At 50.6% G+C, this 26622-nt stretch overlaps 1 protein-coding gene across 1 annotated transcript; it reads right to left on the reverse strand.

Annotated features, from left to right (window-relative positions):
- Window positions 1-437: 437 nt before the first annotated feature.
- LOC144490002 (serine/threonine-protein kinase NLK2-like) lies at window positions 438-26622 on the reverse strand (the record flags this gene model as incomplete). Its single annotated transcript, XM_078207827.1, has 6 exons — window positions 24172-26622; window positions 16310-16439; window positions 10276-10331; window positions 6076-6182; window positions 4859-4944; window positions 438-647 (listed from the first exon to the last, which is right to left on the reverse strand). Coding segments are annotated over exons 1-6 (849 nt in total), but the record flags the coding sequence as incomplete, so codon positions are not given.

Raw genomic sequence — 26622 nt, forward strand, 5'->3', positions numbered from 1 at the left:
ACACACACACGTACACACACACACGTACACACACGTACACGTACACACACACACGCATGTACACACACAGATGTACATACACACATACACACACGCATGTACACACACACACACGTACACACACACACACGTACACACACACACACGTACACACACACACGTACACACACACACACGTACACACACGTACACACACACACGCATGTACACACACACATACACACACACATGTACACACACAGATGTACATACACACATACACACACGCATGTACACACACACACATGTACATACACACATACACACACGCATGTACACACACACACATGTACATACACACATACACACACGCATGTACACACACACACATGCGCACGCAGGTACACACACACACACACACGCATGTACACACACGCAGGTACACAGTGGGAACTGACCTGTTGGATGGGACTCTGGGCTTGGAACAGGATCCTCCGTCCCAGCAGCTCCGCAAAGATGCATCCGACAGACCAAATATCGATGGAGTTGTCGTAGTGAGTGCTGCCCATCAAGATCTCGGGAGCTCTGTAATACTGTGTCACAACCTCCTGCGTCATGTGTCTTGTGGCATCCGTCTCCTCCAGCCTGGCTAACCCAAAATCGCAAATCTGACCGACAGGAGAGGGAGAGAACAGCAGAGAATCGTTAAACACTTCACTCTGTATCTAACCCCGTGCTGTACCTGTCCTGGGAGTGTTTGATGGGGGACAGTGTAGAGGGAGCTTTACTCTGTATCTAACCCCGTGCTGTACCTGTCCTGGGAGTGTTTGATGGGGACAGTGTAGAGGGAGCTTTACTCTGTATCTAACCCCGTGCTGGACCTGTCCTGGGAGTGTTTGATGGGGACAGTGTAGAGGGAGCTTTACTCTGTATCTAACCCCGTGCTGTACCTGTCCTGGGAGTGTTTGATGGGGACAGTGTAGAGGGAGCTTTACTCTGTATCTAACCCCGTGCTGTACCTGTCCTGGGAGCGTTTGATGGGGGACAGTGTAGAGGGAGCTTTACTCTGCATCTAACCCCGTGCTGTACCTGTCCTGGGAGTGTTTGATGGGGGACAGTGTCGAGGGAGCTTTACTCTGTATCTAACCCCGTGCTGTACCTGTCCTGGGAGTGTTTGATGGGGGACAGTGTAGAGGGAGCTTTACTCTGTATCTAACCCCGTGCTGTCCCTGTCCTGGGAGTGTTTGATGGGGGACAGTGGAGAGGGAGCTTTACTCTGTATCTAACCCCGTGCTGTACCTGTCCTGGGAGTGTTTGATGGGGACAGTGTAGAGGGAGCTTTACTCTGTATCTAACCCCGTGCTGTACCTGTCCTGGGAGTGTTTGATGGGGGACAGTGTAGAGGGAGCTTTACTCTGTATCTAACCCCGTGCTGTACCTGTCCTGGGAGTGTTTGATGGGGGACAGTGTAGAGGGAGCTTTACTCTGTATCTAACCCCGTGCTGTACCTGTCCTGGGAGTGTTTGATGGGGACAGTGTAGAGGGAGCTTTACTCTGTATCTAACCCCGTGCTGTACCTGTCCTGGGAGTGTTTGATGGGGACAGTGTAGAGGGAGCTTTACTCTGTATCTAACCCCGTGCTGTACCTGTCCTGGGAGTGTTTGATGGGGACAGTGTAGAGGGAGCTTTACTCTGCATCTAACCCCGTGCTGTACCTGTCCTGGGAGTGTTTGATGGGGACAGTGTAGAGGGAGCTTTACTCTGTATCTAACCCCGTGCTGTACCTGTCCTGGGAGTGTTTGATAGGGACAGTGTAGAGGGAGCTTTACTCTGCATCTAACCCCGTGCTGTACCTGTCCTGGGAGTGTTTGATGGGGGACAGTGTAGAGGGAGCTTTACTCTGTATCTAACCCCGTGCTGTACCTGTCCTGGGAGTGTTTGATGGGGACAGTGTAGAGGGAGCTTTACTCTGTATCTAACCCCGTGCTGTACCTGTCCTGGGAGTGTTTGATGGGGACAGTGTAGAGGGAGCTGTACTCTGTATCTAACCCCGTGCTGTACCTGTCCTGGGGGTGTTTGATGGGGACAGTGTAGAGGGAGCTTTACTCTGTATCTAACACCGTGCTGTACCTGTCCTGGGAGTGTTTGATGGGGACAGTGTAGAGGGAGCTTTACTCTGTATCTAACCCCGTGCTGGACCTGTCCTGGGAGTGTTTGATGGGGACAGTGTAGAGGGAGCTTTACTCTGTATCTAACCCCGTGCTGTACCTCTCCTGGGAGTGTTTGATGGGGACAGTGTAGAGGGAGCTTTACTCTGTATCTAACACCGTGCTGTACCTGTCCCGGGAGTGTTTGATGGGGACAGTGTAGAGGGAGCTTTACTCTGTATCTAACCCCGTGCTGTACCTGTCCTGGGAGTGTTTGATGGGGACAGTGTAGAGGGAGCTTTACTCTGTATCTAACCCCGTGCTGTACCTGTCCTGGGAGTGTTTGATGGGGACAGTGTAGAGGGAGCTTTACTCTGTATCTAACCCCGTGCTGTACCTGTCCTGGGGGTGTTTGATGGGGACAGTGTAGAGGGAGCTTTACTCTGTATCTAACACCGTGCTGTACCTGTCCTGGGAGTGTTTGATGGGGACAGTGTAGAGGGAGCTTTACTCTGTATCTAACCCCGTGCTGGACCTGTCCTGGGAGTGTTTGATGGGGACAGTGTAGAGGGAGCTTTACTCTGTATCTAACCCCGTGCTGTACCTGTCCTGGGAGTGTTTGATGGGGACAGTGTAGAGGGAGCTTTACTCTGTATCTAACCCCGTGCTGTACCTGTCCTGGGAGTGTTTGATGGGGACAGTGTAGAGGGAGCTTTACTCTGCATCTAACCCCGTGCTGTACCTGTCCTGGGAGTGTTTGATGGGGGACAGTGTAGAGGGAGCTTTACTCTGTATCTAACCCCGTGCTGTACCTGTCCTGGGAGTGTTTGATGGGGACAGTGTAGAGGGAGCTTTACTCTGCATCTAACCCTGTGCTGTACCTGTCCTGGGAGTGTTTGATGGGGGACAGTGTAGAGGGAGCTTTACTCTGTATCTAACCCCGTGCTGTACCTGTCCTGGGAGTGTTTGATGGGGACAGTGTAGAGGGAGCTTTACTCTGTATCTAACCCCGTGCTGTACCTGTCCTGGGAGTGTTTGATGGGGACAGTGTAGAGGGAGCTTTACTCTGTATCTAACCCCGTGCTGTACCTGTCCTGGGGGTGTTTGATGGGGACAGTGTAGAGGGAGCTTTACTCTGTATCTAACCCCGTGCTGTACCTGTCCTGGGGGTGTTTGATGGGGACAGTGTAGAGGGAGCTTTACTCTGTATCTAACCCCGTGCTGTACCTGTCCTGGGAGTGTTTGATGGGGACAGTGTAGAGGGAGCTTTACTCTGTATCTAACCCCGTGCTGGACCTGTCCTGGGAGTGTTTGATGGGGACAGTGTAGAGGGAGCTTTACTCTGTATCTAACCCCGTGCTGTAGCTGTCCTGGGAGTGTTTGATGGGGACAGTGTAGAGGGAGCTTTACTCTGTATCTAACCCCGTGCTGTACCTGTCCTGGGAGTGTTTGATGGGGTCAGTGTAGTGGGAGCTTTACTCTGTATCTAACCCCGTGCTGTACCTGTCCTGGGAGTGTTTGATGGGGACAGTGTAGAGGGAGCTTTACTCTGTATCTAACCCCGTGCTGTACCTTTCCTGGGAGTGTTTGATGGGGGACAGTGTCGAGGGAGCTTTACTCTGTATCTAACCCCGTGCTGTACCTGTCCTGGGAGTGTTTGATGGGGGACAGTGTAGAGGGAGCTTTACTCTGTATCTAACCCCCTGCTGTACCTGTCCTGGGAGTGTTTGATGGGGACAGTGTAGAGGGAGCTTTACTCTGTATCTAACCCCCTGCTGTACCTGTCCTGGGAGTGTTTGATGGGGGACAGTGTAGAGGGAGCTTTACTCTGTATCTAACCCCGTGCTGTACCTGTCCTGGGAGTGTTTGATGGGGGACAGTGAAGAGGGAGCTTTACTCTGTATCTAACCCCGTGCTGTACCTGTCCTGGGAGTGTTTGATGGGGGACAGTGTAGAGGGAGCTTTACTCTGTATCTAACCCCGTGCTGTACCTGTCCTGGGAGTGTTTGATGGGGACAGTGTAGAGGGAGCTTTACTCTGTATCTAACCCCGTGCTGTACCTGTCCTGGGAGTGTTTGATGGGGGACAGTGTAGAGGGAGCTTTACTCTGTATCTCACCCCCTGCTGTACCTGTCCTGGGAGTGTTTGATGGGGACAGTGTAGAGGGAGCTTTACTCTGTATCTAACCCCGTGCTGTACCTGTCCTGGGAGTGTTTGATGGGGGACAGTGTAGAGGGAGCTTTACTCTGTATCTAACCCCGTGCTGTACCTGTCCTGGGAGTGTTTGATGGGGACAGTGTAGAGGGAGCTTTACTCTGCATCTAACCCCGTGCTGTACCTGTCCTGGGAGTGTTTGATGGGGGACAGTGTAGAGGGAGCTTTACTCTGTATCTAACCCCGTGCTGTACCTGTCCTGGGAGTGTTTGATGGGGACAGTGTAGAGGGAGTTTTACTCTGTATCTAACCCCGTGCTGTACCTGTCCTGGGAGTGTGTGATGGGGACAGTGTAGAGGGAGTTTTACTCTGTATCTAACCCCGTGCTGTACCTGTCCTGGGAGTGTTTGATGGGGGACAGTGTAGAGGGAGCTTTACTCTGTATCTAACCCCGTGCTGTACCTGTCCTGGGAGTGTTTGATGGGGGACAGTGTAGAGGGAGCTTTACTCTGTATCGAACCCCGTGCTGGACCTGTCCTGGGAGTGTTTGATGGGGGACATTGTAGAGGGAGACTAACCTTTAGTACACAGTTGCTGTTGACAAGTAAGTTTCCAGGTTTAATATCTCGATGTAAGATTCCTGCGGAATGTAAATATTTCAGACCTAGGAATGGAAATGCAAGAATTAAAATAGTATCACGAATGATCACACCAACCTTTACCCCAATCCCGCACCCTCTCCACGGCTCCCTCGCTCCCCCACCCTCTCCCCGTCTCCCTCACTCCCCCACCCTCTCCTCCTCTCCCTCACTCCCCCACCCTCTCCCCGTCTCCCTCACTCCCCCACCCTCTCCTCCTCTCCCTCACTCCTCCACCCTCTCCCCGTCTCCCTCACTCCCCCTCCCTCTCCCCGTCTCCCTCACTCCCTCCCCGTGTATCTCTGCATCTCTCTGCTCCCTCAACCTTACCTCGAGTTGGCCTGAGGGTACTCACAAAGGACAAAGACCAAAGAAAATTCCAGCACAGGAACAAGCCCTTCGGCCCCTCCAAGCCCGTACCGACCATGCTGTCCCCCGACTGAACTAAAACCCCCTACCCTTCCGGGGACCGTATCCCTCTATTCCCATCCCTATTCATGGATTTGTCCAGACGCCCCTTAAAACTCACGACCGTATCCGCTTCCACTCCCTCCCCCGGCAGCGAGTTCCAGGCACCCACCACCCTCTGTGTAAAAAACCTGCCTCGTACATCTCCTTTAAACCTTGCCCCCTCGCACCTTAAACCTGTGCCCCCCGAGTAACTGACTCTTCCACCCTGGGGGGAAAAAGCTTCTGACTATCCACTCTGTCCCTCATAATCTTGTAGACTTCTATCAGGTCTCCCCTCAACCTCCAGTGAGAACAAACCAAGTTTCTCCAACCTCTCCTCATAGCTAATGCCCTCCATACCAGGCAACATCCTGGTCAATCTTTTCTGTACCCTCTCCAAAGCCTCCACATCCTTCTGGTAGAGTGGCGACCAGAATTGAACACTATATTCCAAGTGCGGCCTAACTAAGGTTCTATAAAGCTGCAACATGACTTGCCAATTTTAAAACTCAATACCCCGGCCGATGAAGGCAAGCATGCCGTATGCCTTCTTGACTACCTTCTCCACCTGCGTTGCCACTTTCAGTGACCTGTGTACCTGTACGCCCAGATCCCTCTGCCTATCGATACTCCTAAGGGTTCTGCCATTTACTGTATATTTCCTATCTGTATTAGACCTTCCAAAATGCACCACCTCGCATCCTTACCTCGGAGAATTTGGTAGAGAAACACTTTGATGTGCTCGGCGCTCAAAGACTGAGGAGAAACTATGACTTTGTGGAGATCACTTTGCATCAACTCCGTAATCACATAGCTCGGGAATCAGCAGTGAAGGAGTCACATCCTCGAGTATTCAGCTGTGTAAACACTCCCTCCTCCAGCCCCCTACACCCCCTCCCTATCTCTGTAACCTCCCCCAGCCCCCCTACACCCCCTCCCTATCTCTGTAACCTCCTCCAGCCCCTACACCCCCTCCCTATCTCTGTAACCTCCTCCAGCCCCTACACCCCCTCCCTATCTCTGTAACCCCCTCCAGCCCCCTACACCCCCTCCCTATCTCTGTAACCTCCTCCAGCCCCCTACACCCCCCTCCCTATCTCTGTAACCTCCTCCAGACCCTCCACCCCCTCCCTATCCCTGTACCCTCCTCCAGCCCCCTACACCCCCTCCCTATCTCAGTAACCTCCTCCAGCCCCCTACACCCCCCTCCCTATCTCTGTAACCTCCACCAGACCCTACACCCCCTCCCTATCTCTGTAACCCCCTCCAGCCCCCTACACCCCCTCCCTATCTCTGTAACCTCCTCCAGACCCTACACCCCCTCCCTATCTCTGTAACCTCCTCCAGCCCTGACACCCCCTCCCTATCTCCACACCCTCCTCCAGCCCCTACACCCCCTCCCTATCTCTGTAACCCCCTCCAGCCCCCTACACCCCCTTCCCTATCTCTGTAACCTCCTCCAGCCCATTCCAACCCCCTCCCTATCTCTGTAACCTCCTCCAGTCCCTACACTCCCTCCCTATCTCTGTAACCCCCTCCAGCCCCCTACACCCCCTTCCCTATCTCTGTAACCTCCTCCAGCCCCCTACACCCCTCCCTATCTCTGTAACCTCCTCCAGCCCCCTACACCCCCTCCCTATCTCTGTAACCCCCTCCAGCCCCCTACACCCCCTCCCTATCTCTGTAACCCCCTCCAGCCACCTACACCCCCTCCCTTTCTCTGTAACCTCCGCCAGTCCCGACACACCCTCCCTATCTCGGTAACCTCCTCCAGCCCCCCTACACCCCCTCCCTATCTCTGTAACCTCCTCTAGCCCCCTACACCCCCTCCCTATCTCTGTAACCTCCTCCAGCCCCTACACCCCCTCCCTATCTCTGAAACCTCCTCCAGCCCATTCCAACCCCCTCCCTATCTCTGTAACCTCCTCCAGTCCCTACACTCCCTCCCTATCTCTGTAACCCCCTCCAGCCCCCTACACCCCCTTCCCTATCTCTGTAACCTCCTCCAGCCCATTCCAACCCCCTCCCTATCTCTGTAACCTCCTCCAGCCCCCTGCACCCCCTCCCTATCTCTGTAACCGCCTTCAGCCCCCTACACCCCCTCCCTATCTCTGTAACCTCCCCCAGCCCCTACACCCCGTCCCTATCTCTGTAACCTCCTCCAGCCCCCTACACCCCCTCCCTATCTCTGTAACCTCCTCCAGCCCCCTACACCCCCTCTCTATCTCTGTAACCTCCTCCAGCCCCCTACACCCCCTCTCTATCTCTGTAACCTCCTCCAGCCCCCACACCCCCTCCCTATCTCTGTAACCTCCTCCAGCCCCTACACCCCCTCCCTATCTCTGTAACCTCCTCCAGCCCCCTATACCCCCTCCCTATCTCTGTAACCTCCTCCAGCCCCCTACACCCCCTCTCTATCTCTGTAACCTCCTCCAGCCCCCTATACCCCCTCCCTATCTCTGTAACCTCCTCCAGCCCCCTATACCCCCTCCCTATCTCTGTAACCTCCTCCAGCCCCCTACACCCCCTCTCTATCTCTGTAACCTCCTCCAGCCCCCTACACCCCTCCCTATCTCTGTAACCCCCTCCAGCCCCCTACACCTCCTCCCTATCTCTGTAACGTCCTCCAGCCCCCTACACCCCCTCCCTATCTCTGTAACCTCCTCCAGCCCCCCTACACCCCCTCCCTATCTCTGTAACCCCCTCCAGCCCCCTACACCCCTCCCTATCTCTGTAACCTCCTCCAGCCCCCTTCAACCCCTCCCTATCTCTGTAACCTCCTCCAGCCCCTACACCCCCTCCCTATCTCTGAAACCTCCTCCAGCCCCCTACACCCCCTCCCGATCTCTGTCACCTCCTCCAGCCCCCTACACCCCCTCCCTATCTCTGTAACCTCCTCCAGCCCCCTATACCCCCTCCCTATCTCTGTAACCTCCTCCAGCCCCCTACACCCCCTCTCTATCTCTGTAACCTCCTCCAGCCCCCTACACCCCTCCCTATCTCTGTAACCCCCTCCAGCCCCCTACACCTCCTCCCTATCTCTGTAACGTCCTCCAGCCCCCTACACCCCCTCCCTATCTCTGTAACCTCCTCCAGCCCCCCTACACCCCCTCCCTATCTCTGTAACCCCCTCCAGCCCCCTACACCCCCTCTCTATCTCTGTAACCTCCTCCAGCCCCCTACACCCCTCCCTATCTCTGTAACCCCCTCCAGCCCCCTACACCTCCTCCCTATCTCTGTAACGTCCTCCAGCCCCCTACACCCCCTCCCTATCTCTGTAACCTCCTCCAGCCCCCTACACCCCTCCCTATCTCTGTAACCTCCTCCAGCCCCCTTCAACCCCTCCCTATCTCTGTAACCTCCTCCAGCCCCTACACCCCCTCCCTATCTCTGAAACCTCCTCCAGCCCCCTACACCCCCTCCCGATCTCTGTCACCTCCTCCAGCCCCCTACACACCCTCCCTATCTCTGTAACCTCCTCCAGCCCCCTACACCCCCCTCCCTATCTCTGTAAACCCCTCCAGCCCCCTACACCCCCCTCCCTATATCCGTAACCTCCTCCTGCCCCCTACAACCCCTCCCTATCTCTGTAACCTCCTCCAGCCCCTACACCCCCCTCCCTAGATCTGTAACCTCCTCCAGCCCCCCCACAACCCCTCCCTATCTCTGTAACCTCCTCCAGCCCCCTACACCCCCTCCCTATCTCTGTAACCTCCTCCAGCCCCCCTACACCCCCTCCCTATCTCTGTAACCCCCTCCAGCCCCCTACACCCCTCCCTATCTCTGTAACCTCCTCCAGCCCCCTTCAACCCCTCCCTATCTCTGTAACCTCCTCCAGCCCCTACACCCCCTCCCTATCTCTGAAACCTCCTCCAGCCCCCTACACCCCCTCCCGATCTCTGTCACCTCCTCCAGCCCCCTACACCCCCTCCCTATCTCTGTAACCTCCTCCAGCCCCCTATACCCCCTCCCTATCTCTGTAACCTCCTCCAGCCCCCTACACCCCCTCTCTATCTCTGTAACCTCCTCCAGCCCCCTACACCCCTCCCTATCTCTGTAACCCCCTCCAGCCCCCTACACCTCCTCCCTATCTCTGTAACGTCCTCCAGCCCCCTACACCCCCTCCCTATCTCTGTAACCTCCTCCAGCCCCCCTACACCCCCTCCCTATCTCTGTAACCCCCTCCAGCCCCCTACACCCCCTCTCTATCTCTGTAACCTCCTCCAGCCCCCTACACCCCTCCCTATCTCTGTAACCCCCTCCAGCCCCCTACACCTCCTCCCTATCTCTGTAACGTCCTCCAGCCCCCTACACCCCCTCCCTATCTCTGTAACCCCCTCCAGCCCCCTACACCCCTCCCTATCTCTGTAACCCCCTCCAGCCCCCTACACCCCCTCCCTATCTCTGTAACCTCCTCCAGCCCTCTACACCCCCTCCCTATCTCTGTAACCTCCTCCAGCCCCCTACACCCCCTCCCTATCTCTGTAACCTCCTCCAGCCCCCTACAACCCCTACCTATCTCTGTAACCCCCTCCAGCCCCCTGCACCCCCTCCCTATCTCTGTAACCTCCTCCAGCCCCCTACACCCCCTCCCTATCTCTGTAACCTCCTACGACCCTCCGAGATCTCTGCGCTCCTCCAATTCCGGCCTCTCAAGCGTCCCCCCGATTCCCATCGCTCCGCCACTGGGGACCGTGCCTTCAGCTGGCCCGGGGTGGGGGTGGTGGGAGGTGGGGGTGGTGGGAGGTGGGGGGGGTGGGGGGTGGGTGGGTGGGGGGGGCCTAAGCTCTGGAACTGCCTCCCTAAACCCCTCCAACTCTCTCTCCCACTCCCCTCCACCCACTTTGCAACAATCATTCAAGGCGACCACTTTGACCGAGATATTGGGGGCAAATTGTGAAGGATACATCTCCTCAAAATAGTCTATGTGTGGGGGCTGTAGGATATCGAGGGCAGAAAGGACCTGGAAAAAGATAGATCGACAACAAATCAGATATTATAGAGATAAAGCAGAGTGCGTCATTGTCTAATATACACAGCGTTATACCCAGTGACGCACGGTGTGTTATTATATAATATACACGGCGTTATACCCAGTGACGCACGGTGTGTTATTATATAATATACACGGCGTTATCCCCAGTGACGCACGGTGTGTTATTATATAATATACACAGCGTTATACCCAGTGACGCACGGTGTGTTATTATATAATATACACAGCGTTATACCCAGTGACGCACGGTGTGTTATTATATAATATACACAGCGTTATCCCCAGTGACGCACGGTGTGTTATTATATAATATACACAGCGTTATACCCAGTGACGCACGGTGTGTTATTATATAATATACACAGCGTTATACCCAGTGACACACGGTGTGTTATTATATAATATACACAGCGTTATACCCAGTGACGCACGGTGTGTTATTATATAATATACACTGCGTTATACCCAGTGACACACGGTGTGTTATTATATAATATACACAGCGTTATACCCAGTGACGCACGGTGTGTTATTATATAATATACACAGCGTTATACCCAGTGACGCACGGTGTGTTATTATATAATATACACGGCGTTATACCCAGTGACACACGGTGTGTTATTATATAATATACACTGCGTTATACCCAGTGACACACGGTGTGTTATTATATAATATACACAGCGTTATACCCAGTGACGCACGGTGTGTTATTATATAATATACACAGCGTTATACCCAGTGACACACGGTGTGTTATTATATAATATACACAGCGTTATACCCAGTGACGCACGGTGTGTTATTATATAATATACACTGCGTTATACCCAGTGACACACGGTGTGTTATTATATAATATACACAGCGTTATACCCAGTGACGCACGGTGTGTTATTATATAATATACACAGCGTTATACCCAGTGACACACGGTGTGTTATTATATAATATACACTGCGTTATACCCAGTGACACACGGTGTGTTATTATATAATATACACAGCGTTATACCCAGTGACGCACGGTGTGTTATTATATAATATACACGGCGTTATACCCAGTGACACACGGTGTGTTATTATATAATATACACAGCGTTATACCCAGTGACGCACGGTGTGTTATTATATAATATACACGGCGTTATCCCCAGTGACGCACGGTGTGTTATTATATAATATACACAGCGTTATCCCCAGTGACGCACGGTGTGTTATTATATAATATACACGGCGTTATACCCAGTGACGCACGGTGTGTTATTATATAATATACACAGCGTTATCCCCAGTGACGCACGGTGTGTTATTATATAATATACACAGCGTTATACCCAGTGACACACAGTGTGTTATTATATAATATACACGGCGTTATACCCAGTGACGCACGGTGTGTTATTATATAATATACACGGCGTTATACCCAGTGACGCACGGTGTGTTATTATATAATATACACGGCGTTATACCCAGTGACGCACGGTGTGTTATTATATAATATACACAGCGTTATACCCAGTGACGCACGGTGTGTTATTATATAATATACACGGCGTTATACCCAGTGACGCACGGTGTGTTATTATATAATATACACAGCGTTATCCCCAGTGACGCACGGTGTGTTATTATATAATATACACAGCGTTATACCCAGTGACGCACGGTGTGTTATTATATAATATACACAGCGTTATACCCAGTGACGCACGGTGTGTTATTATATAATATACACTGCGTTATACCCAGTGACACACGGTGTGTTATTATATAATATACACAGCGTTATACCCAGTGACGCACGGTGTGTTATTATATAATATACACAGCGTTATACCCAGTGACGCACGGTGTGTTATTATATAATATACACGGCGTTATACCCAGTGACGCACGGTGTGTTATTATATAATATACACAGCGTTATACCCAGTGACGCACGGTGTGTTATTATATAATATACACTGCGTTATACCCAGTGACACACGGTGTGTTATTATATAATATACACAGCGTTATACCCAGTGACGCACGGTGTGTTATTATATAATATACACGGCGTTATACCCAGTGACACACGGTGTGTTATTATATAATATACACAGCGTTATACCCAGTGACGCACGGTGTGTTATTATATAATATACACGGCGTTATACCCAGTGACACACGGTGTGTTATTATATAATATACACAGCGTTATACCCAGTGACGCACGGTGTGTTATTATATAATATACACGGCGTTATACCCAGTGACGCACGGTGTGTTATTATATAATATACACAGCGTTATACCCAGTGACACACGGTGTGTTATTATATAATATACACAGCGTTATACCCAGTGACACACGGTGTGTTATTATATAATATACACAGCGTTATACCCAGTGACGCACGGTGTGTTATTATATAATATACACGGCGTTATACCCAGTGACGCACGGTGTGTTATTATATAATATACACAGCGTTATCCCCAGTGACGCACGGTGTGTTATTATATAATATACACAGCGTTATACCCAGTGACGCACGGTGTGTTATTATATAATATACACAGCGTTATACCCAGTGACGCACGGTGTGTTATTATATAATATACACAGCGTTATACCCAGTGACACACGGTGTGTTATTATATAATATACACAGCGTTATACCCAGTGACGCACGGTGTGTTATTATATAATATACACGGCGTTATACCCAGTGACGCACGGTGTGTTATTATATAATATACACAGCGTTATACCCAGTGACACACGGTGTGTTATTATATAATATACACAGCGTTATCCCCAGTGACGCACGGTGTGTTATTATATAATATACACGGCGTTATACCCAGTGACACACGGTGTGTTATTATATAATATACACAGCGTTATACCCAGTGACACACGGTGTGTTATTATATAATATACACAGCGTTATACCCAGTGACGCACGGTGTGTTATTATATAATATACACAGCGTTATACCCAGTGACGCACGGTGTGTTATTATATAATATACACAGCGTTATACCCAGTGACGCACGGTGTGTTATTATATAATATACACAGCGTTATACCCAGTGACGCACGGTGTGTTATTATATAATATACACAGCGTTATACCCAGTGACACACGGTGTGTTATTATATAATATACACAGCGTTATACCCAGTGACACACGGTGTGTTATTATATAATATACACAGCGTTATACCCAGTGACGCACGGTGTGTTATTATATAATATACACAGCGTTATACCCAGTGACGCACGGTGTGTTATCATATAATATACACAGCGTTATACCCAGTGACACACGGTGTGTTATCATATAATATACACAGCGTTATACCCAGTGACACACGGTGTGTTATCATATAATATACACGGCGTTATACCCAGCAACACACGGTGTGTTATTATATAATATACACAGCGTTATACCCAGTGACGCACGGTGTGTTATCATATAATATACACAGCGTTATACCCAGTGACACACGGTGTGTTATCATATAATATACACAGCGTTATACCCAGTGACGCACGGTGTGTTATTATATAATATACACAGCGTTATACCCAGTGACGCACGGTGTGTTATTATATAATATACACAGCGTTATACCCAGTGACGCACGGTGTGTTATTATATAATATACACGGCGTTATACCCAGCAACACACGGTGTGTTATTATATAATATACACGGCGTTATACCCAGTGACGCACGGTGTGTTATTATATAATATACACAGCGTTATACCCAGTGACGCACGGTGTGTTATTATATAATATACACAGCGTTATACCCAGTGACGCACGGTGTGTTATTATATAATATACACAGCGTTATACCCAGTGACACACGGTGTGTTATTATATAATATACACGGCGTTATACCCAGTGACGCACGGTGTGTTATTATATAATATACACAGCGTTATGCCCAGTGACGCACGGTGTGTTATCATATAATATACACAGCGTTATCCCCAGTGACACACGGTGTGTTATTATATAATATACACGGCGTTATACCCAGTGACGCACGGTGTGTTATTATATAATATACACAGCGTTATACCCAGTGACACACGGTGTGTTATTATATAATATACACAGCGTTATGCCCAGTGACGCACGGTGTGTTATTATATAATATACACGGCGTTATACCCAGTGACACACGGTGTGTTATTATATAATATACACAGCGTTATACCCAGTGACACACGGTGTGTTATTATATAATATACACAGCGTTATCCCCAGTGACGCACGGTGTGTTATTATATAATATACACGGCGTTATACCCAGTGACACACGGTGTGTTATTATATAATATACACGGCGTTATACCCAGTGACGCACGGTGTGTTATTATATAATATACACGGCGTTATACCCAGTGACGCACGGTGTGTTATTATATAATATACACGGCGTTATACCCAGTGACGCACGGTGTGTTATTATATAATATACACAGCGTTATACCCAGTGACGCACGGTGTGTTATCATATAATATACACAGCGTTATACCCAGTGACACACGGTGTGTTATCATATAATATACACAGCGTTATACCCAGTGACGCACGGTGTGTTATTATATATTATACACAGCGTTATACCCAGTGACACACGGTGTGTTATTATATAATATACACGGCGTTATACCCAGTGACACACGGTGTGTTATTATATAATATACACAGCGTTATACCCAGTGACGCACGGTGTGTTATTATATAATGTACACGGCGTTATACCCAGTGACACACGGTGTGTTATTATATAATGTACACAGCGTTATACCCAGTGACACACGGTGTGTTATTATATAATATACACAGCGTTATACCCAGTGACGCACGGTGTGTTATTATATAATATACACAGCGTTATACCCAGTGACGCACGGTGTGTTATTATATAATATACACAGCGTTATACCCAGTGACGCACGGTGTGTTATTATATAATATACACAGCGTTATACCCAGTGACGCACGGTGTGTTATTATATAATATACACAGCGTTATACCCAGTGTGTGTAAACGGCTGGAGAGAGAGAGGGGCTGAATGGCCTCCTCCTGTTCCTGTGTAACAGGCTGGAGAGAGAGAGGGGCTGTATGGCCTCCTCCTGTTCCTGTGTAACAGTCTGGAGAGGGGCTGAATGGGCCTCCTCCTGTTCCTGTGTAACAGGCTGGAGAGAGAGAGGGGCTGAATGGCCTCCTCCTGTTCCTGTCTAACAGGCTGGAGAGGGGCTGAATGGGCCTCCTCCTGTTCCTGTGTTACAGGCTGGAGAGAGAGAGGGGCTGAATGGGCCTCCTCCTGTTCCTGTCTAACAGGCTGGAGAGAGAGGGGCTGAATGGCCTCCTCCTGTTCCTGTGTAACAGGCTGGAGAGGGGCTGAATGGCCCTCCTCCTGTTCCTGTGTAACAGGCTGGAGAGAGAGAGAGGGGCTAAATGGGCCTCCTCCTGTTCCTGTGTAACAGGCTGGAGAGAGAGGGGCTGAATGGCCTCCTCCTGTTCCTGTGTAACAGGCTGGAGAGAGAGGGGCTGAATGGGCCTCCTCCTGTTCCTGTGTAACAGGCTGGAGAGAGAGAGAGAGGGGCTGAATGGCCTCCTCCTGTTCCTGTGTAACAGGCTGGAGAGAGAGAGAGGGGCTAAATGGGCCTCCTCCTGTTCCTGTGTAACAGGCTGGAGAGAGAGGGGCTGAATGGCCTCCTCCTGTTCCTGTGTAACAGGCTGGAGAGAGAGGGTGGCCGGTCCTCTGCTGCCACCACTGGCCGGAGGAGGTAAGTGCAGCGTGACTGTTTACATGGGGAAAATCTGTGGAGATGCGCCTTCCCGTGGCGTTACCAAGCAGAGAGAGGAGGCAGCAATAGACGGACAGACCTCACGAGGGTCCCACACACTCACGTTGCTGTGCTTGAAGAACGAAAGCATCTTCAGTTCCCGAAAGACACGCTTGCACGAGATGAGGTTTTGGAAAACATTTGGCATTTTCTTCAGGGCAACCTGCTTCCCGTCACGGGGATCCAAAACAGACCTGAAAGATACAGCACGGGGTTAGATACAGAGTAAAGCTCCCTCTACACTGTCCCCATCAAACACTCCCAGGACAGGTACAGCACGGGTTGAGATACAGAGTAAAGCTCCCTCTACACTGTCCCCCATCAAACACTCCCAGGACAGGGACAGCACGGGGTTAGATACAGAGTAAAGCTCCCTCTACACTGTCCCCATCAAACACTCCCAGGACAGGTACAGCACGGGGTTAGATACAGAGTAAAGCTCCCTCTACACTGTCCCCCATCAAACACTCCCAGGACAGGTACAGCACGGGGTTAGATACAGAGTAAAGCTCCCTCTACACTGTCCCCATCAAACACTCCCAGGACAGGGACAGCACGGGGTTAGATACAGAGTAAAGCTCCCTCTACACTGTCCCCCATCAAACACTCCCAGGACAGGTACAGCACGGGGTTAGATACAGAGTAAAGCTCCCTCTACACTGTCCCCATCAAACACTCCCAGGACAGGTACAGCACGGGGTTAGATACAGAGTAAAGCTCCCTCTACACTGTCCCCATCAAACACTCCCAGGGCACGTACAGCACGGGGTTAGATACAGAGTAAAGCTCCCTCTACACTGTCCCCCCATCAAACACTCCCAGGACAGGGACAGCACGGGGTTAGATACAGAGTAAAGCTCCCTCTACACTGTCCCCCATCAAACACTCCCAGGACAGGTACAGCACGGGGTTAGATACAGAGTAAAGCTCCCTCTACACTGTCCCCCATCAAACACTCCCAGGACAGGTACAGCACGGGGTTAGATACAGAGTAAAGCTCCCTCTACACTGTCCCCATCAAACACTCCCAGGGCACGTACAGCACGGGGTTAGATACAGAGTAAAGCTCCCTCTACACTGTCCCCCATCAAACACTCCCAGGACAGGGACAGCACGGGGTTAGATACAGAGTAAAGCTCCCTCTACACTGTCCCCCATCAAACACTCCCAGGACAGGTACAGCACGGGGTTAGATACAGAGTAAAGCTCCCTCTACACTGTCCCCCATCAATCACTCCCAGGACAGGGACAGCACGGGGTTAGATACAGAGTAAAGCTCCCTCTACACTGTCCCCCCATCAAACACTCCCAGGACAGGGACAGCACGGGGTTAGATACAGAGTAAAGCTCCCTCTACACTGTCCCCCATCAAACACTCCCAGGACAGGGACAGCACGGGGTTAGATACAGAGTAAAGCTCCCTCTACACTGTCCCCATCAAACACTCCCAGGACAGGTACAGCACGGGGTTAGATACAGAGTAAAGTTCCCTCTACACTGTCCCCCATCAAACACTCCCAGGACAGGTACAGCACGGGGTTAGATACAGAGTAAAGCTCCCTCTCCACTGTCCCCATCAAACACTCCCAGGGCAGGTCCAGCACGGGGTTAGATACAGAGTAAAGCTCCCTCTACACTGTCCCCCATCAAACACTCCCAGGACAGGTACAGCACGGGGTTAGATACAGAGTAAAGTTCCCTCCACACTGTCCCCCATCAAACACTCCCAGGACAGGTACAGCACGGGGTTAGATACAGAGTAAAGCTCCCTCTACACTGTCCCCCATCAAACACTCCCAGGACAGGTACAGCACGGGGTTAGATACAGAGTAAAGCTCCCTCTACACTGTCCCCATCAAACACTCCCAGGACAGGTACAACACGGGGTTAGATACAGAGTAAAGCTCCCTCTACACTGTCCCCCATCAAACACTCCCAGGACAGGTACAGCACGGCGTTAGATACAGAGTAAAGCTCCCTCTACACTGTCCCCATCAAACACTCCCAGGACAGGTACAGCACGGGGTTAGATACAGAGTAAAGCTCCCTCCACACTGTCCCCATCAAACACTCCCAGGACAGGTACAGCACGGGGTTAGATACAGAGTAAAGCTCCCTCTCCACTGTCCCCCACCAAACACTCCCAGGACAGGTACAGCACGGGGTTAGATACAGAGTAAAGCTCCCTCTACACTGTCCCCCATCAAACACTCCCAGGACATGTACAGCACGGGGTTAGATACAGAGTAAAGCTCCCTCTACACTGTCCCCCATCAAACACTCCCAGGACAGGGACAGCACGGGGTTAGATACAGAGTAAGGCTCCCTCTACACTGTCCCCATCAAACACTCCCAGGACAGGTACAGCACGGGGTTAGATACAGAGTAAAGCTCCCTCTACACTGTCCCCCATCAAACACTCCCAGGACAGGTACAGCACGGGGTTAGATACAGAGTAAAGCTCCCTCTACACTGTCCCCCATCAAACACTCCCAGCACAGGTACAGCACGGGGTTAGATACAGAGTAAAGCTCCCTCTACACTGTCCCCCATCAAACACTCCCAGGACAGGTACAGCACGGGGTGAGATACAGAGTAAAGCTCCCTCTACACTGTCCCCATCAAACACTCCCAGGACAGGGACAGCACGGGGTTAGATACAGAGTAAAGCTCCCTCTACACTGTCCCTATCAAACACTCCCAGGACACGGGGTTAGATACAGAGTAAAGCTCCCTCTACACTTTCCCCCATCAAACACTCCCAGGACAGGTACAGCACGGGGTTAGATACAGAGTAAAGCTCCCTCTACACTGTCCCCCATCAAACACTCCCAGGACAGGTACAGCACGGGGTTAGATACAGAGTAAAGCTCCCTCTACACTGTCCCCATCAAACACTCCCAGGACAGGTACAGCACGGGGTTAGATACAGAGTAAAGCTCCCTCTACACTGTCCCCATCAAACACTCCCAGGACAGGGACAGCACGGGGTTAGATACAGAGTAAAGCTCCCTCTACACTGTCCCTATCAAACACTCCCAGGACACGGGGTTAGATACAGAGTAAAGCTCCCTCTCCACTGTCCCCATCAAACACTACAGCACAAAACAGGCCCTTCAGCCCACAAGTTGTGCCGAACATATCCCTACCTTCTAGACCTACCTATGACCCTCCATCCTATTAAGTCCCATGTACTCATCCAGGAGTCTCTTAAAAGACCCTATTGAGTTCGCCTCCACCACCACTGACGGCAGCCGATTCCACTCGCCCACCACCCTCTGTGTGAAAAACTTACCCCTAACATCTCCCCTGTACCTACCCCCCAGCACCTTAAACCTGTGTCCTCTCGTAGCAGCCATTTCCACCCTGGGAAAAAGCCTCTGAGAGTCCACCCGATCTATGCCTCTCAACATCTTATACACCTCTATTAGGTCTCCTCTCATCCTACGTCTCTCCAAGGAGAAAAGACCGAGCTCCCTCAGCCTATCCTCATAAGGCATGCCACTCAATCCAGGCAACATCCTTGTAAATCTCCTCTGCACCCTTTCAATCTTTTCCACATCCTTCCTGGAGTGAGGCGACCAGAACTGAGCACAGTACTCCAAGTGGGGTCTGACGAGGGTCTTATATAGCTGCATCATTATCCCCGGACTCCTAAACTCAATCCCTCGATTGATAAAGGCCAGCACACCATACGCCTTCTTAACCACCTCCTCCACCTGCGGGGCTAGGGTTCCTGCTCCTGATCACTGTCCAGTGATCCCTGGGTTAGAGAGAGAGAGGGGAAATCAGCCAGGGTTCCTGCTCCCGATCCCTGTCCAGTGGTCCCTGGGTTAGAGAGAGGGGGAATCAGCCAGGGTTCCTGCTCCCGATCCCTGTCCAGTGATCCCTGGGTTAGAGAGAGAGAGGGGAAATCAGCCAGGGTTCCTGCTCCCGATCCCTGTCCAGTGATCCCTGGGTTAGAGAGAGAGAGGGGAAATCAGCCAGGGTTCCTGCTCCTGATCACTGTCCAGTGATCCCTGGGTTAGAGAGAGAGGGGAAATCAGCCAGGGTTCCTGATCCCTGTCCAGTGATCCCTGGGTTAGAGAGAGAGGGGGATTCAGCCAGGGTTCCTGATCCCTGTCCAGTGATCCCTAGGTTAGGGAGAGGGGGAATCAGCCAGGGTTCCTGCTCCTGATCCCTGTCCAGTGACCCCTGGGTTAGAGAGAGAGGGGAAATAGAAACATAGAAACATAGAAAAACTACAGCACAAAACAGGCCCTTCGGCCCCACAAGTTGTGCCGAACACATCCCTACCTTCTAGGCCTACCTATAACCCTCCATCCTATTAAGTCCCATGTACTCAACCAGGAGTCTCTTAAAAGACCCTATTGAGTTTGCCTCCACCACCACTGACGGCAGCCGATTCCACTCGCCCACCACCCTATGTGTGAAAAACTTACCCCTAACATCTCCCCTGTACCTACCCCCCAGCACCTTAAACCTGTGTCCTCTCGTAGCAGACATTTCCACCCTGGGAAAAAGCCTCTGAGAGTCCACCCGATCTATGCCTCTCAACATCTTATACACCTCTATTAGGTCTCCTCTCATCCTACGTCTCTCCAAGGAGAAAAGACCGAGCTCCCTCAGCCTATCCTCATAAGGCATGCCACTCAATCCAGGCAACATCCTTGTAAATCCCCTCTGCACCCTTTCAATCTTTTCCACATCCTTCCTGTAGTGAGGCGACCAGAACTGAGCACAGTACTCCAAGTGGGGTCTGACGAGGGTCTTATATAGCTGCATCATTATCCCCGGACTCCTAAACTCAATCCCTCGATTGATAAAGGCCAGCACATCATACGCCTTCTTAACCACCTCCTCCACCTGCGGGGCTAGGGTTCCTGCTCCTGATCACTGTCCAGTGATCCCTGGGTTAGAGAGAGGGGAAATCAGCCAGGGTTCCTGCTCCTGATCCCTGTCCAGTGATCCCTGGGTTAGAGAGAGAGAGGGGAAATCAGCCAGGGTTCCTGCTCCTGATCCCTGTCCAGTGATCCCTGGGTTAGAGAGAGAGGGGGAATCAGCCAGGGTTCCTGCTCCTGACCCCTGTCCAGTGATCCCTGGGTTAGAGAGAGAGAGGGGAAATCAGCCAGGGTTCCTGCTCCTGATCACTGTCCAGTGATCCCTGGGTTAGAGAGAGAGGGGAAATCAGCCAGGGTTCCTGATCCCCGTCCAGTGATCCCTGGGTTAGAGAGAGAGGGGAAATCAGCCAGGGTTCCTGATCCCCGTCCAGTGATCCCTGGGTTAGAGAGAGAGGGGAAATCAGCCAGGGTTCCCGCTCCTGATCACTGTCCAGTGATCCCTGGGTTAGAGAGAGAGAGGGAATCAGCCAGGGTTCCTGCTCCCGATCCCTGTCCAGTGATCCCTGGGTTAGAGAGAGAGGGGAAATCAGCCAGGGTTCCTGATCCCTGTCCAGTGACCCCTGGGATAGAGAGAGAGAGGGGGAATCAGCCAGGGTTCCTGATCCCTGTCCAGTGATCCCTGGGATAGAGAGAGAGGGGGAATCAGCCAGGGTTCCTGTTCCTGATCACTGTCCAGTGATCCCTGGGTTAGAGAGAGAGAGAGGGGAAATCAGCCAGGGTTCCTGCTCCTGATCCCTGTCCAGTGATCCCTAGGTTAGAGAGAGAGAGGAAATCAGCCAGGGTTCCTGCTCCTGATCCCTGTCCAGTGATCCCTGGGTTAGAGAGAGAGAGGGGAAATCAGCCAGGGTTCCTGCTCCTGATCCCTGTCCAGTGATCCCTGGGTTAGAGAGAGAGAGGGGAAATCAGCCAGGGTTCCTGATCCCTGTCCAGTGATCCCTGGGATAGAGAGAGAGGGGAAATCAGCCAGGGTTCCTGCTCCTGATCCCTGTCCAGTGACCCCTGGGTTAGAGCGGGGGAGAGAGGGAGAGATACCCCCTGTGCCGTTATACGGAGAGATGTGCAGACAGGAACAGAGAGATCTTGGGGTCCATATCCACAGATCTCTAAAGGTTGCCACTCAAGTGGATAGAGCTGTGAAGAAGGCATATAGTGTGTTAGCTTTTATTAACAGGGGGTTGGAGTTTAAGAGCCGTGGGGTTATGCTGCAACTGTACAGGACCTTGGTGAGACCGCATTTGGAATATTGTGTGCAGTTCTGGTCACCTCACTATAAGAAGGATGTGGAAGCGCTGGAAAGAGTGCAGAGGAGATTTACCAGGATGCTGCCTGGTTTGGAGGGTAGGTCTTATGAGGAAAGGTTGAGGGAGCTAGGGCTGTTCTCTCTGGAGCGGAGGAGATTGAGGGGAGACTTAATAGAGGTTTATAAAATGATGAAGGGGATAGATAGAGTGAACGTTCAAAGACTATTTCCTCGGGTGGATGGAGCTATTACAAGGGGGCATAACTATAGGGTTCGTGGTGGGAGATACAGGACGGATATCAGAGGTAGGTTCTTTACGCAGAGAGTGGTTGGGGTGTGGAATGGACTGCCTGCAGTGACAGTGGAGTCAGACACTTTAGGAACATTTAAGCGGTTATTGGATAGGCACACGGAGCACACCAGGATGGTAGGGAGTGGGATAGCTTGATCTTGGTTTCAGATGAAGGTCGGCACAACATCGTGGGCCGAAGGGCCTGTTCTGTGCAGTACTGTTCTATGTTCTATGTTCTAGTAAGAGGAACAGTGTGAGATTGAGTGAAACAGGAAGAGATGTGATCTGAGTTATTATTGTCACGTGTACTGGGATACAGTGAAAAGTATTGTTCCTTGCGCGCTATACAGACAAAGCATACCGTTCATAGAGAAGGAAAGGAGAGGGTGCAGAATGTCGCGTTACAGTCACAGCTCGGGGTGCAGAGAAAGATCAACTTAATGCGAGGTCGGTCCATTCAAAAGCAGCAGGGGAAGAAGCTGTTCTTGAGTCGGTCGGTACGCGACCTCAGAGTTTTGTGTCTTTTTCCCCGAGGGAAGAAGGTGGAAGAGGGAATGTCCGTGACTGGGACGGAGACCGGGATTTCAACAGGCAAGCTGTCTGCCAGCTGTGACGCGGAAGATGTTTTCCCTGAACATCTGGAAGCGATAAATTAGAACACGGATCAGTTTGTGGGAATGGGTGAATTAAACTGTGTTGGAAATTGACAGATTCCCTCATCCAGACATTCCCTCTCACACACACACAGACACCAGACGTGCCTGCAAACCCCCACAGATTCAGCCTCGGCATCGACCTGTTCCTTCAATTGTCAGTGTCACAATTAAGGCGGACATTAACACCGCAATGAAGTTACTGTGAAAATCCCCCCCGAGTCGCCCACCTCCTCAACCTGCGGGGCCGATTTTAGAGTCCTATGGACCCGGACCCCAAGGTCCTTCTGATCCTCTACCGTACTAAGAGTCTTTCCCTTTATATTGTACTCCTTCATCCCATTTGACCTGCCAAAATGGATCACTAAGCATTTATCTGGGTTGAAGTCCATCTGCCACTTCTCTGCCCAGTCTTGCATCCTATCTATGTCCCTCTGTAACTTCTGACATCCCTCCAGACTATCCACATCTTCCTTCCTCTTTCAGCCCCTCTATCCCCCAGCCCCTCGCTCCCCACCATCCCCTCACTCCCCACCATCCCCTCACTCCCCCTCGCTCTCCCACCACCCCCTTTCTCCACCAGCCCCTCGCTCCCCCTCATTCCCTTGCCACCCACTCACATCCCCTCGCTCCCCGACCACCCACTCACTCCCCTCAGCTCCTCATTCCCCCTTGCTGCCCCCAGTTCCTCGCTCCCCCCAGCCCCCCCCTCGCTCCCCCCAGCCCCCCCCTCGCTCCCCCCAGCCCCCCCCCCCTCGCTCCCCCCAGCCCCTCGCTTCCCCCCCCCTCACCACCCACCCCCTCACTCCCCCGGCACCCCCTCAGCCCTGGCATCCTTACCATACCACTCCGAAAGCTCCGTATCCGATTGGCCTGTCCACCTCGACCTCATTCTCCGTCTCCCCGACCTGGCGAGTGACAGTGGTCAGGATGGCATGTTCCTGATGCCCTCCGGTGCCCACTCCCACCGGCGCTGGTGGGCTGTGATCCCCCAGGATCGGCTGCGCCCGGTAGAACTTCTGCTCGGGCCCGGCTATTTGGCCGGGGCGGGCGGCGCAGCTCAACGCCGAGACCTGGTGGCCTGCGCCTTGGAACGCCATGGGGGCTGGCGGGGGGTGTCTGTGTGTGTGTGTGTGAACTGGGTCTGTATTACAGAATGTGCGGGAGGTGGGGGATGTGATCCCGGGGTGTGAGAGGGGAGAGCCTGTCCCTTTAAAAAGGATACTGGAAATTGACAAATATTCCCCTTTAATTGGGAATTGCAAGAATGGAAATTGACCCAAAAAATCACAACAAGGAAATTGCTACAATGTTTCCTTTAGATTAAACCACAACACGGAAATTGCTACAATGTTTCCTTTAGATTAAACTGAACAAGGAAATTGCTACAATGTTTCCTTTCAGATTAAACTGAACAAGGAAATTGCTACAATGTTTCCTTTCAGATTAAACTGAACAAGGAAATTGCTACAATGTTTCCTTTCAGATTAAACTGAACAAGGAAATTGCTACAATGTTTCCTTTAGATTAAACCACAACACGGAAATTGCTACAATGTTTCCTTTCAGATTAAACTGAACACGGAAATTGCTACAATGTTTCCTTTAGATTAAACCACAACACGGAAATTGCTACAATGTTTCCTTTAGATTAAACTGAACAAGGAAATTGCTACAATGTTTCCTTTCAGATTAAACTGAACAAGGAAATTGCTACAATGTTTCCTTTCAGATTAAACTGAACAAGGAAATTGCTACAATGTTTCCTTTCAGATTAAACTGAACAAGGAAATTGCTACAATGTTTCCTTTATATTAAACCACAACAAGGAAATTGCTACAATGTTTCCTTTAGATTAAACCACAACAAGGAAATTGCTACAATGTTTCCTTTAGATTAAACTGAACAAGGAAATTGCTACAATGTTTCCTTTCAGATTAAACTGAACAAGGAAATTGCTACAATGTTTCCTTTCAGATTAAACTGAACAAGGAAATTGCTACAATGTTTCCTTTCAGATTAAACTGAACAAGGAAATTGCTACAATGTTTCCTTTCAGATTAAACTGAACAAGGAAATTGCTACAATGTTTCCTTTATATTAAACCACAACAAGGAAATTGCTACAATGTTTCCTTTAGATTAAACTGAACAAGGAAATTGCTACAATGTTTCCTTTAGATTAAACTGAACAAGGAAATTGCTACAATGTTTCCTTTCGATTAAACTGAACAAGGAAATTGCTACAATGTTTCCTTTTAGATTAAACTGAACAAGGAAATTGCTACAATGTTTCCTTTTCGATTAAACTGCAACAAGGAAATTGCTACAATGTTTCCTTTAGATTAAACTGAACAAGGAAATTGCTACAATGTTTCCTTTCGATTAAACTGCAACAAGGAAATTGCTACAATGTTTCCTTTCGATTAAACTGCAACAAGGAAATTGCTACAATGTTTCCTTTTAGATTAAACTGAACAAGGAAATTGCTACAATGTTTCCTTTAGATTAAACTGCAACAAGGAAATTGCTACAATGTTTCCTTTCGATTAAACTGCAACAAGGAAATTGCTACAATGTTTCCTTTTAGATTAAACTGAACAAGGAAATTGCTACAATGTTTCCTTTAGATTAAACTGAACAAGGAAATTGCTACAATGTTTCCTTTTCGATTAAACTGCAACAAGGAAATTGCTACAATGTTTCTTTTTAGATTAAACTGAACAAGGAAATTGCTACAATGTTTCCTTTAGATTAAACCACAACACGGAAATTGCTACAATGTTTCCTTTCGATTAAACTGAACAAGGAAATTGCTACAATGTTTCCTTTAGATTAAACCACAACAAGGAAATTGCTACAATGTTTCCTTTTGATTAAACTGAACAAGGAAATTGCTACAATGTTTCTTTTTAGATTAAACTGAACAAGGAAATTGCTACAATGTTTCCTTTAGATTAAACCACAACCAGGAAATTGAGGGGATATTTTCTCTTTACTTCCCAGGCAGGTATCCCATTATACTGGGCCAGTGTAGAGTCTCCCACCCTCTTCCCCCAAGAGAAAAGATGCCCCTAGTTGTCGGGGAGTGGAGGAGGGCAGAGATTGGGACGGGGGGGGGGGGTGCTTCTCGGAGACTCGACGTGCCCTCGGGGGAGGTAGGAGCCAGCATGCACTGAGGTCAAATGCAACCCTGGGGGGAACGGTCCAGAACACGGCCACTCGGTTTGCAGATTGCCCCCCTTTCCACAGTCCTGAAGGAGAAGAAGGTTTCTCTCGTTGGGAGCTGGAGA

This window comes from Mustelus asterias, unplaced genomic scaffold, assembly GCF_964213995.1.
Source record: "Mustelus asterias unplaced genomic scaffold, sMusAst1.hap1.1 HAP1_SCAFFOLD_2759, whole genome shotgun sequence".
NCBI classification, from domain to species: domain Eukaryota; kingdom Metazoa; phylum Chordata; class Chondrichthyes; order Carcharhiniformes; family Triakidae; genus Mustelus; species Mustelus asterias.